Source organism: Argiope bruennichi, chromosome 2 (genome assembly GCF_947563725.1).
Source record: "Argiope bruennichi chromosome 2, qqArgBrue1.1, whole genome shotgun sequence".
Classification (NCBI taxonomy): domain Eukaryota; kingdom Metazoa; phylum Arthropoda; class Arachnida; order Araneae; family Araneidae; genus Argiope; species Argiope bruennichi.
In genome coordinates this window covers 116,354,743-116,370,841 of record NC_079152.1, presented here as the reverse complement: position 1 = coordinate 116,370,841, position 16,099 = coordinate 116,354,743, and the positions used below count along the sequence as shown (strand labels likewise).

Sequence of the window (16,099 nt, the reverse complement as noted above, 5' to 3'; positions counted from 1 at the left end):
TTTAATTTTTTTTAAATGAATGAAATGATTAGCAGTTTTATGAAAATTTAATATAAATTATAATTTTAAAATTCTGAAAAAATTTTAAGAAACAAATTAAAAGAATATTTTTTTACCTAACAAAATTTATCTTCGAGGCTTTATTCACAGTGCATGCTTATTTGCGATATGCATTGCGTTTGTATTTCCATAGGAAATAATTTTAAAGATCCTTTAATAATGAATTATTATTGTGCAATAGTTACAATTTATACTATGGGAATCTACCATACATCGAAATTTGTTTTTCTCGCTTAGTTTTAAAATTTTAACGGATCATTTGTCTCAATTTATTTTCAATGTATGACGATAAATTTGAGAGTTTCATGGGATACTTAAAGTTAAAAAAATCATAAGATACTTAAAGTTAAAAAATATATTTCGTGAAGAATTTCAGATTTCTCAGAGCGTTATTTTATAAAATTGCTTTACTTAAACATATCACAGTAATTAAATTATAGATTCATCTTAAATCGTTTAGATGAATGATAAATATATTATTATCGTCTGCAATTAACTTAACCATTAAAATTCTGAAAAAAATTTACGAAACAAATTAAAAGAATTTTTTTTTACCTAACAAAATTTATCTTCGAGGCTTTATCCACAGTACATGCTTATTTGCGATATGCATTGCGTTTGTATTTCCATAGGAAATAATTTTAAAGATCCTTTAATAATTAATTATTATTGTGCAATAGTTACAATTTATACTATGGGAATCGACCATACATCGAAATTTGTTTTTCTCGCTTAGTTTTAAAATTTTAACGGATCATTTGTCTCAATTTATTTTCAATGTATGACGATAAATTTCAGAGTTTCATGGGATACTTAAAGTTAAAAAAATCATAAGATACTTAAAGTTAAAAAATATATTTCGTGAAGAATTTCAGATTTCTCAGAGCGTTATTTTATAAAATTGCTTTACTTAAACATATCACAGTAATTAAATTATAGATTCATCTTAAATCGTTTAGATGAATGATAAATATATTATTATCGTCTGCAATTAACTTAACCATTAAAATTCTGAAAAAAATTTACGAAACAAATTAAAAGAATTTTTTTTTACCTAACAAAATTTATCTTCGAGGCTTTATCCACCGTACATGCTTATTTGCGATATGCATTGCGTTTGTATTTCCATAGGAAATAATTTTAAAGATCCTTTAATAATGAATTATTATTGTGCAATAGTTACAATTTATACTATGGGAATCTACCATACATCGAAATTTGTTTTTCTCGCTTAGTTTTAAAATTTTAACGGATCATTTGTCTCAATTTATTTTCAATGTATGACGATAAATTTCAGAGTTTCATGGGATACTTAAAGTTAAAAAATCATAGGATACTTAAAGTTAAAAAATATATTTCGTTAAGAATTTCAGATTTCTCAAAGCGTTATTTTATAAAATTGCTTTACTTAAACATATTGCAGTAATTAAATTATAGTTTCACCTGAAATCGTTTAGATGAATGATAAATATATTATTATCGTCTGCAATTAACTTTATTTCAAACTGAAATTATTATCTGACCTTGAAAGAAAAGAAAAAGTATATAAAATCTGGTTAATTTATCAGGAATTTTTTGCATTTAGATTTCTAAAAAAAACTATCAAAAAATCCTAAAGTATTATACATAAAAATTATAAAATTTCAAAGCTATTTAAAATGAATTAAAGAAAACAGAATAGATATTTTTAAAGAAAAAAAATTCATTTTGAACAAATTAAATAATGGACGATAAAAGCTTCCACTTACAATGGCCCTCCTTTACTCAGAATACCAAATGTTATCAAGTTTGTAGCAGAGGATGCTGCGCTTTTTCAATTTCACAAAGAAATGGGCTTTTAGGATTTCACGAAGCGTGTAATGAAATTATCGGCGTCACGCTGTCGAGCATTTTGCGAAGAAAAATGATAAAAATTTTTAAATAGAAGCTGGTTGCTGTAAAAAATTGTTTTAGGAATTTGTTTCAAAGCAATAATTTCGAAGAATTGTTTTCAAGAAACGAGTAATTAATTATACTATCTAAACTTAACTTTAAATTGTACAGTTATTCATAATATCGATGTTGCAATATTTTAGGCTTTACTTTTGAGAAAAAGATGTTAAGAGTATAAGAAAACGTAATAATGGTCAGAAAATTTTGTCAGAAAATTTTTATTAATGTTTTAGCAGTTCAATCCTCTGTTAGAAAACTATTTTACTTTTTCGTATATGAAATGTACAGGGGAAAACATTCGAATGCGATATTTTGAGGAATCTCTCCATTTCAAACATTTCTGAATTCCTAAATATGAATTTTTGTCATTATATCTGCCTGTAAGTCAGTCTGTCTGTGAACAGATAAATCAAACATTCTGTGAAATAGACGAAGTTTTGCTATATGAATTTTAGACCAAATGTTTAGATTTCTATCGAATTATGAGCGAAGTCCATTCGCAGGAAATCTGTACGTCTGGTTGTTCCAGTACAAATGAACTCAATAAACACAAAGAGACAAAGAGATAAGGAGATAAAATTTGATACACAGATTTAGCCTCAAAAATATAGATACTTATCAAATTTTGAACTAAATCCATCAAACGATTGACAGTCTGTCGATTTGTAATTTCACATGCATATAAACCTAATAAATCACAAACGCGATGACTTAAATCTATGAAATTTGATATTGCGACTGCAACTGTAGCTTTACATCAAATTGTCGCGTCAATCGGTTTGTAAAAAAAAAAGAAGTACCCAAAATATATTATCATGAATCTGTAATGTTGTTTCACAGCACAGTTGGTTCCATCGTAGGAAAGACCCTTTTACGATCAGCTAGCTCTATTGGATGCTTATCGGATGCCAGTTCAGTAACCCTCGGGATTGACGACAAACTTGGCGACCATCTGGCGACTTTGGCAACAAAATGCATGATACTGGAATCTTCCAAAATTTTTGGCGATAGAGCCAATAAGAATCGAGATTTGCTTGATTGTTCGAGAACCTTCTTAGCCGTGTCTTGGGAACTATAAAAGGCCGTGAGACCGAGCTGGAGACAATCTTTTGAGTTCTTCTCTAGTTAAGAGTTGAGCAAGTTTGTGTATTCTGTCTACGCGTCATTATTCGCTACAGAGGTCTGCTGATTAATTTACACCAATAACCCACTACAAGGCGAACCCGTTCACTTTACGGACTTAGTGGATAAAGATCCGTAACAAAAAATTCTCACCACAAATTCAAGAAAAAGATTAGATTCACATCACCGATCTATATTTGTTAACTATCATTCGCCAATATCATACAAGGTATTCGTCGCTTTACCCAAAGTCCACAATTTTATGTGGATAAAGGTGGGATAAGACTTTTATCAGAAGTATGTGAAACAATTGAGGAGAGACCACTCCTGCTTGTTGGCATTATGTCTATTTGCATGCTAACGAAATGATTCCAACGCGGAACGAGACTGAAAAATCAAATTCAGTAAATACTATTATCAATAGATTTAAAGATATGTATCAAATTCTTAATAATATTCAATATTAGATTGGATTGTCTATAGATTTACCTGTTTGTGAGTATATGAAAGCGATAATTAAAAATAAGCAACAAGATAAGTGAAATTTGGAGTTTAGATATTAGAATTGTTGAACTGTAATAAATTTTAGACTCAATGGTCAAATGGTTTGGTTTTAAGTTAAATTTTTAACTCAAATAGTTAAAAGTTTCAAAATGCTGATATTATTTTTTCTACCTTGTTATAATAAAACTAAATAAAAACAAACATCCTCTATTATGCAATTATACGAGACAATCCAGGAGATAATATCTCCCATAAGTAGAATTAATTTCGAATGATTTAATAATCAATTGATTAATTAAAAGATTATTTCGATATTGTTTTTAATTTTTCTTCCTGTGATTTTTGCATGTTTAATGTAGTTTTATTAAAGTTTTCTTACGAATTAAAAAAAATTAGCAGCATTTTGTTAAATGCATTAATTTCGAAGTTTACATTACTGATATGCCTCCCTAAATACTGTGTAAAATGAAATATTACGAACTAACTTCTGATGATCCTGATTTTCATATCATTTTCAAAATAGATGTGAAAGCCGAAAAGAAAATCTATGCGAATATGTATTTTTTAAAACTAAGAATTTATTTTTAAATAAATATCCCCTTTTTTTGTAAAAAAAAAAAAAAAACATTTGCATTCTATTTCACACTTAACTGTTGCCTTTAAATACCCCATTATTTTTATTTGTATGATAATCATAAGAATTCATATCACTCATGTAATATTCTAAAAAATGATTAAAACATAAGCAATTTTCTGACACTCCCATATTTCGAATTTTCTTACATTTCTATGCTTAAATTTCTTTGATTGCGTTAAACAGAAATTCAAGTGGCGGGCAGATAAAAGTTTTAACCATAATTTTTAAACAACGTGAAACAGAAATCCTGCATTTCCAACATAACATTTAAATGTGAATTCCTCTACTCAAACATTTTTAGAATGCTTGCATATGTGAATCAAAAGTAAGATCCCAGTTGATATGAACATCCATTTTTGTTCATGTTCAACAAAACTCCATTATTCACTCTGATTAATCGGTTTGCTGATCTTTTAATCTCACAAATGATTTATTGATTTCTTACTCTGATAAAGGATTCGCTGATCTTTTACCCTGATTAATGATTTACTGATCTTTAAATATGTTTATTGATCTTTTGAAAAACTAAAAAATAAGCGTTTAGAGATTCATATTTGTTACATCCGATAAATCAAGGATTGGGACAACATATCAATTCAGAATAAATTAGTGCAGAAATCTTATAACTTTATGTGCCTTTCTTGTAGAAACGCGATTTTTACACTCACTAAAACATTTTTTATAACTAAATATTAGAACATGTATAATATATGGGCAGTATAGTATAGTGGTCAGAACACCATGAATGACGCGTGTGTTGTGGATCCTCGGTTCGAACCCCGCTTTTTGCTTTATTTTTTACTTATGCATATATATTTAATATTTTTGCTTTTTAAGTTTGTCTACATAGGTGTCTTTCCTGAAAAAAAGACTATTTTACACAAAAACAACGATAATTTTTTACAATTAACTATTAAAGCTTTTTTCTATCTGCTTTCTTCTAACAATATCATATAGCGCCATCTCAGATCCGATTTCACCATGATTAAAACTGATTGTAAGCTCAAAAATATAAGTAATTATATATAAACTATAAAATGAATACTGTAATGTAGCAGATTATTTCGAATAACATGTTCAGTTAAGTGTATTCATGATTTAAAAAAAATTTAAATGACCAGTTCATATTTAGGTGAGATTGAAAAATATTCATATGTAATCAGTGTGTGATTTGCATCTAAATAATTTCTCCAAAAAAAACAAGGTTTTACAAAAAACTGCAGGAAAAAGCAAGGTCTTCTAGATATTAACAACTTATTTAACAAAAATGAGTCAAAAATTGTAAATAAAATATTAACTTCATAGAAGGAAAGGCTTTCTGATACTAAAATTGCTTGCGAGTTCTTCATTACTTCCATTGCTATAAGAGAAGGGAAAAAATATCGCAGCGCCCCTTCTGTCGAAATAAACCAGAAACTGTTAAATTGAACACGACGTAAGAACAAGACAAAGGTCAAGTAAGAATAATGACACATCTGTCAATTATCGTCACTTAAGCAATACTTCGAGAAACGGCGAACACATGTGTTCACTAAGGTTTCATTCCCTTAGAAAGAGTGCCATTGGCCAGCGTAGATTTATAGATTTTTCAGTCTACTAGCGTAACGCATTTGTCCAAAATTGGGAAGAATGTGTCACCTACAGATGCCTGATCATCAAACATGTCTTATTTCCTCGTAGGAAACATGACAAGCTTAAAAGCCAACAGTGATCAAATAGGATCTAAGTTGATTAAGCAAAAAACAATTTTTTGTTAGTGAGTAATTTTGGTCCATGAAAATCACAGCATAAAAAGCAGAAATGGAAAGGTGGAATTAGTGTTTTTTTTCTTATACTTGTTATGGCGTTTTTGCTGATTTGGAGGGATTTATGCTCATGGGCATTGCTTCCCTGGTGAATATCACTAATTACATAGATACTGCAATGAATGATACTGTAATGCGTAATACTGCAATGAAAAAGTATCAGTAAAGCAAGGTTTTTTTTGTGTTGATCAATGAAAAGTATATATATATATATTTTTAAATTTCAACATGCACAATTTTATTCTCCAAATCAGCAAAAACAGCTTTTTGTCAGTGAGTAATTAACATTAACATCGCAGCATAAAAAGCACCAATGGAAAGGTGAAATTAGTGTTTTCCTTCTGATACTTGCCATGGCGTTTTTGCTGATTTGGGGAGATTTTTGCTCATGGGCATTTCTTCCCTGGTGAATATCAGTAATTACATAGATACTGCAATGAATGATACTGTAATACGTAATACTACAATGAAAAAGTATCAGTAAAGCAAGGGGTTTTTTGTGTTGATCAATGGAAAATATTTTTTTAAAAAATCCAACATGCATAATTTTATTTTCCAAATCAGCAAAAAGAACTTTTTGTCCGTGAGTAATTTTGCAACATTAAAATCGCAGCATAAAAAGCACAAATGCAATGCTAGAATTAGTGTTTTTTTCCCTGATACTTGCTACTGCGTTTTTGATGATTCGAGGAGATTCTTGCCCATGTGCGCTACTTCCCTTGTAATATCAATAATTACAGAGGTCTGCAATAAAAAAAATTATCGGTAAAGCAAGTTTTTTTTTTCGTGTATTAGCGTTGTATTTATACTATATCCTTAAGCCTCTTCAAGTGTCTCATTTTTATAATTGCTTTATTTTTTCATTCATACTGTTCATTATCATGTTCACTTATCCAGTTTTATTGTACTCCAGATATTTTTCATTCTAGTTTTTATCATTTTTTGTTATGTTGCAAGTATTCGTATTTTGTCATTTGTATGTTTCTTCCCAATTGATTTCAGTTTTTTTTTAATAAAGTCCATATACGTCTATCCCAAATCGGAAAGGAGCCACTTGAGCTCTAGAAACGGAGGTGTGGTGTGGTGTAAAGTTAAGACGATGATCGGTAGAAAATATTGAAAAAAAATCCATCATATAAAATTTCATCCCAAATCGCAATCTATTTTTTCCTTCGGATATATTTCGAATCAAAGAAAATATTGTTTAGACGAGCCCAGGATAAACATATTTATGCACTTAAAATAGAAAAAAAAATTAGTGGATTAAACTACTAAAAAAGAGAGAAAAATCTATTTTAATCCCGGATGTTTGTCTGAAATTCTCAATTTTATTCTGAATAAACAAAAGTATTATCGCAAATGGGCAGTTTGCGTGATATGAAAGTCATTTCTACATTGCATAGTCAACAGAAAGTTACACGAAATTTCTCTTTTTTCTTTGTGAATGGGAATAGAGATTATATTGGAAAAAATGGCCAGTCAGAAAGACATTAGACCCTGGGGACAAAAATATTCGAAGGAAATATCTGGTTGATTGAAAAAAATAAAAACTGTTATTTCGATTGCTTCACTTAAAATTAGCCCCTCCCCCTTATCTTCCAATTTCGAGAAATATCGCAAAATAAATCCTTACCAAAGTAGTAAGTATACCAGATTCAACAATTGTCCGATATTTTTTTGTCAGCTTGCTTGAGGAACCATTAAAATCAAAGGATATATAAAAGGTTTCATTGAAATTTCAGCATACAATAACTTTAGTGCATCACCCCATAATATATATCTTGTATTATTCAATCGTGTTCTGTTTCTGCAGAAATGCAGAGTACTTCAAAAATATTTACCTGCTTTTACAATTAATGTTTGCACTTCATTTTTGTTAGAATATATACATAATATATTATTTTATGAAGATATATTAATGCTGTCGTGACTGTAACATGTATAATATGACGTAACAAGATTATTTAATAGGCAAAATAAATCATTGACTAAAGATAGCGGGACCTCAAGATTTCTTTTGCCATATTTTTTGAAGTTATTTAATCTTGTGCTTTCATTTATTCATAAAAACTGTGTAATAGAACTCATATATCAGCTGATTGAATCAAATTGAAATCATATATCAGTTAAATTCTGGAACTCTATTCTAGTAATATTCTTCATTAATTACCATTTACAAGCTTTATATATGTTAATGTTATTTTATATATCTAAAAAATACTTTATAATTAAAAGAGGCTTTATAATAAAAAAATCCGAACATAGTATTAAATATAATTTATATTGTGTCCAAGAAAGTTTTGTTATTATTATTATTATTTTACTATTTTGTTTAAAATTAACTTTAAATTTTAATTGTACATTTTTATAGGCATTACGCTAAAATTAACTCTTTTGAAAGTGATTCATAATTAAGTGTTTTATTATCTTCCTTTATTTAAATTTTTTTGTTTAAAAATATATACTTATATCCATAAAACGTACTTGATCTTGAAAGTTGGAGAGAGAATAGGAGTATCCGAATTTTGCAAAACCTAAAGACCTTACAAAATCCAATTCAGACCTATAAAATCCTGAGAATATAGTTGATGCTATTAGCTACGATTTTGAGTATCCTAAGTAACTGCATAGGTGCCAAAAATTTATATTAAACCTATGATATATAAATATTAAATCTATAACTGTAGCAGTTGCATTACTCTTATCTTCTCTTTTGGATACTAGATGGCGATACCTGATTAGGCCATCCCATATGTCAAGCCATAGTGCATTGCGATTGTAACTAGAATGAGATGCGATGCTGAACTGTGAAGCCGCGCGCATGAATGTCTTGTCTTTGTGTTTGTGCTTGTTTAGTGCGTGAATGTGATTATTAAAAGAAATGTTCCTAAAAACATTCGTCCTGTTGCTTCCTGCACGGATCATAGTAATCTACATACCACCACATAATTAAATTCATTTTTATCACAGTAAAAATTATCTTTCGTTAAACGCATATACATTTTTTGATGGTTTTGGTATAACATTTTTCATTTTAGATATTCGAAGGAAAGCAAAAAATGTCCCAAAATTGAGCATAGAACAAGACAGGATTATCAAATAGGCAAAATAGATAACCCTGAGATTCCTTTTATGCAGTATTTTCAGGTGAATTTAATTTTGGGAACTCAATTTATATCCAAGAATCCTGTTTCCGAATATATTCAAATTAATATGAAACATCGTTTAAATATCAAAATATTATTCTAAGGAATTTTTTTCATGTTTTTCATTTCACAATTTACATGCACTGATGAAAATTTGCTTGCACTGATCTGCGAGCAAATTTGGGAACATGAAAAATGAAATCTGTAAACATCTGAACAGAAGTTTTTGGCAAATTTTGTATTTAATATTTAGAATAAGCCAGAAAAGTATGCGATTTTTTTCGTTATAATTATATCTAATACTTGTATACAGATTTTAAATTCACATCAACAAAAAGTATCTAGTTTCGAAAGTTTAGAGGGGAAAGTTGCATTATCTAATCACCCCTACATACCTTAAACCGGCCCCTGCGAAGAATAATATGAATTTCAAACGAATAAAAGATAACCATAAATAATGATATAAAATAGTTACAGATCACATACTTTAAATAATTTTTTCCTATTTTTGCGATTCAAACTAAATCAATAAAATACAACTTACGTGTTCAACTCAAGGTCTAGCTTGAATTTATAGTTGAAAGCTTTCACCAACAAAGATGTCGAATAATAGTGCTTCCCAGTCTGAAAGGGAAAAAGAATGTTTTGAAATTCAAATACGGCTTAAGAGCAAACTCGATATACTTTTGCATCGAAAAGTAAGCTTATATAATTCTCTTACATGAATATTAATGTGTAAGAGAATGAATAATTCAATTAAAGATTTGCAACTCGTTTATCTACTCTTTAAAGGCAATTTATTTCAATAAAAGGCTTGAGAATAAATGATGTACAATAGATACAAACGAAAGTACAATACATGCATGCAAAAAATTATAGTTCATTTCAAATACTGTACACTTTCTAATACCGGCGGTATGGCAGGCTGGCTAACAAAAAAATGTTGGAGTTCTGTGAACTCATCTCTTTGCCCACCAATACCAGAAGACACAGTTTTTATACCAAAACTCACTGTTATAATACGTATTTCTTCACTTCTTATTGAGTACTAAGCCCTCCATTTATCTCAATGTGAACGCAGCTGCGGGTCGGTGAATCATAGAAGTAGCTGCCGGTTACTTGTTGAGTTAAAATAGAAGGCTCTGTAGTTTATATATGTTTATATACCTCACTGCAAAAATTTATTAGAGAAAAAGTAAGTCAAAGGATATAAACGATTCACATTTTAATATGAATTCTGTACACTTCACTGTGCTATACTTAAAAAAACATTAATCCTACCACAAGAACAATTTACGAATACTGTACGTACTGTACAGTTACAATCAGAAACAGCGGTTACAACTAAGGTTCGCTGTACACTGACGAAATAATGAACATATATAAAATCGCTGCTCTTTTCTTGCCACAACTGGTATTTTGTTGCAGGATCGTAGCAGACGCCCGCTTCCAATGCCTTGGCTTGCCTCCCTAGTTTCTGTCTTCAATTACGATAAAAGAAATCTAGGCCGGATAGTCGCGAACCGGATACTTGGGAGTGTGCTGTATTTTAAACAGAATGCATATTATGTATCTTTACAACATATTTCTCATATAAAATTAAAATTACTTTACCATTGCAAAAAACGGTAATTTGCAAGAATGTATTAAAAACATATAAACAAATCTGATAGAAATTACATTAAAATACAAATTTTTCTAAACATAAAAAATTGCAAATATTTTTCAAAAAATAAGAACTAAATTATCTAATTACAATTCTGAATGGAATATAATTGACTAAAAATAGACTCTGAGAATAAAAAAAATATGCACAAACGCTCTTTTATTTGATTTAAAATATTAAGTCTGTAATTGAAAATTAAAAATTAACATAATCCCATAATTTCCCATAAGTTCTGAAAATATATTCATATTTTCCTCATTTAAGTTTAAGATTAAAATATGTATGGCAAATTTGTAATTAAATTAGAAACAGGAAAGGAAACTGAAAAAATTAGAATTTTTAATATTGTCTTTGCCTATTGTTCTAATTATCCATGTATTCAGAATTTTAAATAGTTTTAACCCATAAATGTTTCTATATTCATGACTTCAAAGACAAAAATTAAAATGTTTGAAGCACATATCAGAATAAAGTATACACAAAATGTTCCCTTACCATACGTACCCTTAAAAATCTAGAATAATTCCAATGTGAAAAATGCTTTAAACGACATAAAGAATTACATTGTATGTTGCTTGAATGAATACAGAAGGAATTTTGAAACGATTATGAAATCCAGAATATTACGCAATTATTCATTCACATTAATATCATTTTGTAAAATATTCTAGAAACACTTTTATCTGAAAAAAAAAACACATTCACTCTTTTACAACGAATACTGACAGTTATGAAATTCAAAATTCTATTATTTTCCCATCCAACCAATCAATGCCCTCAATTCCTAGAGGCATTCATTGATAGGAAGTCTTTTCTAGGTAGCCGTTCTAATACCTAAAATTGTGTATTAAAAGCTTCAAAACTAGACTAGTTTTGATCATAATAGAGTGGAATTTTTTTAAAAATTCAATGATTAAAGTTTTAATAATATTTAATTCATTAACTCAAACTTAACTAAGAGAATTCGAGGATTCTATATAAATTTAGATTTAAAATAACATAAAATGCAACTAATTATGTTATTAAGAGAAATCTTTCTGACTGGAAGTATACGTATACTTTTAATCATTCAGAATTGAGCTGTTAGGCAATTATTAGAGAAGGCAGCTATTATAGTTTCTAGCTAAAAAACACGAGTTAAAAAAGAATAGGATTGTTACGCTACTAATGTTAAGTGAAACAATGTAAAAGAAAAAAAAATTCTGAAAAGTTATTGTTAAATGTGTTCTGAGAGTTGAAATGTGATCTGAGAATATCAACTCTCAGAATGCATTCATGATAAAAATTACACTGATTTCTGTATTGCCATTAATTAAAATATTTCACTTATAACAAAAACTCGCCTAGAGTTTTCGTAATTTGATATCTGTCGTGTCTTTGTTTGCCTTTTTTTGAGAATGAAATGAATTCAAAATTTCAATGAGTATCAGTTTGGCATCAGGCGAATATGAAATGTTTCCATTGGAAACTTTTTTATCATAATAGCATTTCAAGTACTAATAGGATTTTAAAATAAGATAGCATATTATCTTTCTTTATCATATTAATTTCTAAATAAAGTAAAAATATTTTCTTCCAGTAAATTGACTCTCATTTTTAAAAATTTACAATAACATAGTAAGTTAATTAATTGTTAAAACATGGATTGTATTTCTGAAATACATTTGGTTTTTTGTGAAAGAATTTTTTTTTATTTATAACCAAATATTGAAACATAAATTATCATCTATTATAAAAAAATCATGGACTGAGAAAAATATTTATTTTAATGCTTATTATTTTTTCATACTTTCATTTCATAAATCATATTTCTAATGATACCTCTCAAAATAATGAGTTATTTTTTCCAATTTACGCATTAATTATCTTGTCATTCTTCTGAATTACTTTTCTTCTTACTTCGTTTCTTGGAAACGTCTTTTGTAATTAATTTTTTTTTCATTAGAAATTCAAATTGTATTCATATTTTGCTAACATCAGAATTATGTTCCCCCAAAATCCTCTATCTTTCTCATGTTTTCTTTGGAACAGCTTAAATAAAAAATCTGCAAGTACTCAAATAAGGAAAAAAAATAATCTTTTTTTTTAACGTTTTGTTTTATTATTGAGAATTTTGACGTTCAGCTAAAAACTTCTAATTTATTTCCTACTTTTGTCAATTCTATATTCCATTCAAACAAATTATTATTTTTTTTATTTGGAAAAAAAATCTATTCTTTTGCTTATTACATGATGACAAAAAACATTTTTTTTTTCATTTTGCAGGTAAGACATTCGCTACAACTTTATCTTTAATAACTGCTCACAGCGAAACTCTTTATTCCATATCTGGATTAATTCTTCATACTGCTTGTTTTTGAAAGAACGGTTTTTTGCTTTTTCGTTACAATGTCAAAAATAATATTTTTATGGTTAAAAAAATGTACTAGAAAGTAAAATTTCTTCATACAAAAAATTTCTACATTCTACGAAGAAAAATATTTTCAAGCTAGTGTTAAAATTGATTTTTTCCTGCTGTAGCAAACGTCATTTTTAGACGACGAATAAAAGAAAAAATAATCTAAACGTTTGAGATTTTATGAAAAAAAATATCGTCTGCTTGCTTAATGCATAAGCATTTCACTTTATACGTAAGAGTTATATTTTGAAATCTATTCAAATTAAAATGAAGCTTCATTTGAATATCAAAATATTATTCTAGGATTTTTTTTTCATGTTTTCAAATTTTCTTGCCGATCAGTGCAGATTTTTACAGCTTGACAAATTTTGTAGTTAATATTTAGAATAAGTCTTTTTGCACTATGAATAAAGGAAAAATATCCAAACAATTCAGGTTTTATGGGCAAAAAATATCGTCTGCTTGCTTAATGCATGAACCCTCTTTTTCAGATTGATTGAAAAAACATTAGAAGACTGAATATTTGATATTGCTGCAGATTGTTATCTAAAGGAATTTAAAAGAACTACTGATTTGAAAAATCTAATTTTTTTTAGATATGAACATATTTGGAAGGAAGTATGAAAACAGTTGTAAGAAAATGGTTAAGGCGACTTTAGAGGAACGACCCATTTGGTTGCAACTTAAGGCAGGAGTGTTTTTTCGTTGATTCGTCTACTGAAATCACGAAATTTTACTCCAAAAAATTAGGATATAAAAAATAAAATATTAATAACAAGCACATCTGTATTATATAATGCAAAGCCTATTTATATTATATAGGTATAAATAAATGGTTATATAATTCTGAAATGACATTAAATGGCTCAATTAAGTTGTAACAAAAAAATTTAATTTGAATATTAATTTCGCAACTAATTCTATTAGAATAATTTGCTTCCATCACTGTCATTGATTTTTTAACTAAACTAATTTGTTTCAAGAATAAAAAAACTTGACAAAGGTTAAAATTATTTTTTATTAAAACAGTGAATAGAATAAATTGTAACTTTTACTTCCATTGCATATTTTCATATATTAAAAATTTGACTGCTATAAAATGTAAAACACTGAATGAGCGTATGATATTTATTGATATATCATGATTATATACAATCTCATTGGTTGCATTCAGTCGGAAATAATTTTTGTACTAATATACTGAATGTAACATCACTATGGTTCTATAGATGGCGCTGTCAAAACGTTACTCGCACTGGTAAATGACAGGATCGATTTTGATCAGAGAGGAAAAGAAAAACAATGGCGGCAGAATCGTTGAATTTAAACGACTGATTTTGAGTTAATTTTTTTTTTATTCTACTTAATTATGATAAACTTCGGATACATTTTCTTTTTTCTAATTTTGTTTCCTTATGTTAATTTTTGTCGTGTTAGTAAACAAATGGCTTTAAAAAACAATTATGTTTTGTAAAATGATATTAGATGTAATCGTAAAATCAATTTTATGTCACCTAAATACCAGCTTTTAAGGATTAAAAATTTATAATTTTTCTAATTTGTACATGTAAGTTACTCCATAAATCTTATCGTATAAAGAGCACATAATATTTTACGTTGAAATTTTTTTAAAGAACATTTCTTTATTTGAAATATTAAACTAGTATCAGTTTTCTGAAAGATACATTCTTGAATCATTACTTTAAAACAACTGAGTAATATCAGATAAGACGTTGAAACAAAGAATTTACGAGTATCTTACTTCTGTAGGCGGGAGGTTTTGAGATTATAAAATGACAATTCTAGTAGAGCTGACTTTAAAAGAAATTCAAAGTAGAATTTTTCTAACATAAAAAATACGATTTTTGATGATGGCCAAAACACACAAATGTTTGCATATAATATTATTTTGAATAAAATTTATTTTTGATTGAAAATTTTAAAATTATATACAAGATGTACTGCTGTATCATATACATGTTCAAATAGTTTAGAAAATGAGAGGAGAAAGGATATAAAATATTAAGAAGAGTTAAGAATGAAAAATAAATATTTTGCATGAAGTAAAAAAACTTATGTTTATTTTCATTTTTATTAAATTTGCAGTTTTTTGTATCGAATTGGTGCACCCTGCTTGGTTCTGTCACTATCAAATTCTTGTTTAATAACGGAAATTTCATCTTGATTTTTTTTATTTTGATGTAACAAGTTTAATATGTGCATTTCGAAAGACTTTTTATACTAAGTAAACGATAAGAGTAACATCTGTTTATTGAAATTTACACGGGAGAAGACTGAAATGTTAATTTCACAAGCGATTATTTTTACTTGTCTTTTATCTCCATGCGAGATAAATATATTTTTTTGTTGTCATTCGATAAAATCATTTGCCTTTAGCAATATTATCATTTGCCAATTATTCGCATTGGCTAAATAATCTTATATATCATGTCAACAATCTATATTTCTATCTTTAAATTATTAAATACTTTTATTTTTAAATTATTGTTCAATTTTTGGTTTAGATTTTGTTACATACGGGTATTATATCCTAAACATAGTTTTTTCGATTTTATAGAGTCTGCAAGATATTTCTTTCAATAAAGGAAATATTTTTAATAAATATTAAAATATTTCTTTAAACATACTGACTGAAAAAATAACATTTTACGTGTTGTTTTAAAAAATTATTGTAATTATGTTTCTCCAAAATAAAATGCTACTTTCAATTATTTTATCACAATTTGACAATAGATGTGAGTAACATGCCGACTAAAAAAAAATGTGTGCGTTTATGTGTGTGTGTGCGTGCGTGCGTGCGTGCGTGCT

At 27.9% G+C, this 16,099-nt stretch overlaps 1 protein-coding gene across 7 annotated transcripts in view; it reads right to left on the bottom strand.

Annotated features, from left to right (window-relative positions):
• LOC129990169 (disintegrin and metalloproteinase domain-containing protein 11-like) overlaps positions 1–16,099 on the bottom strand; it is a 245,478-nt gene that overhangs the window by 75,974 nt on the left and 153,405 nt on the right. For all 7 annotated transcript variants that reach the window (XM_056098138.1, XM_056098133.1, XM_056098135.1 and 4 more), the window contains one exon: positions 9,751–9,830. In XM_056098138.1, coding sequence (XP_055954113.1) covers positions 9,751–9,830 — 80 coding nt within the window. The remainder of the gene's footprint in view (positions 1–9,750; positions 9,831–16,099) is intronic.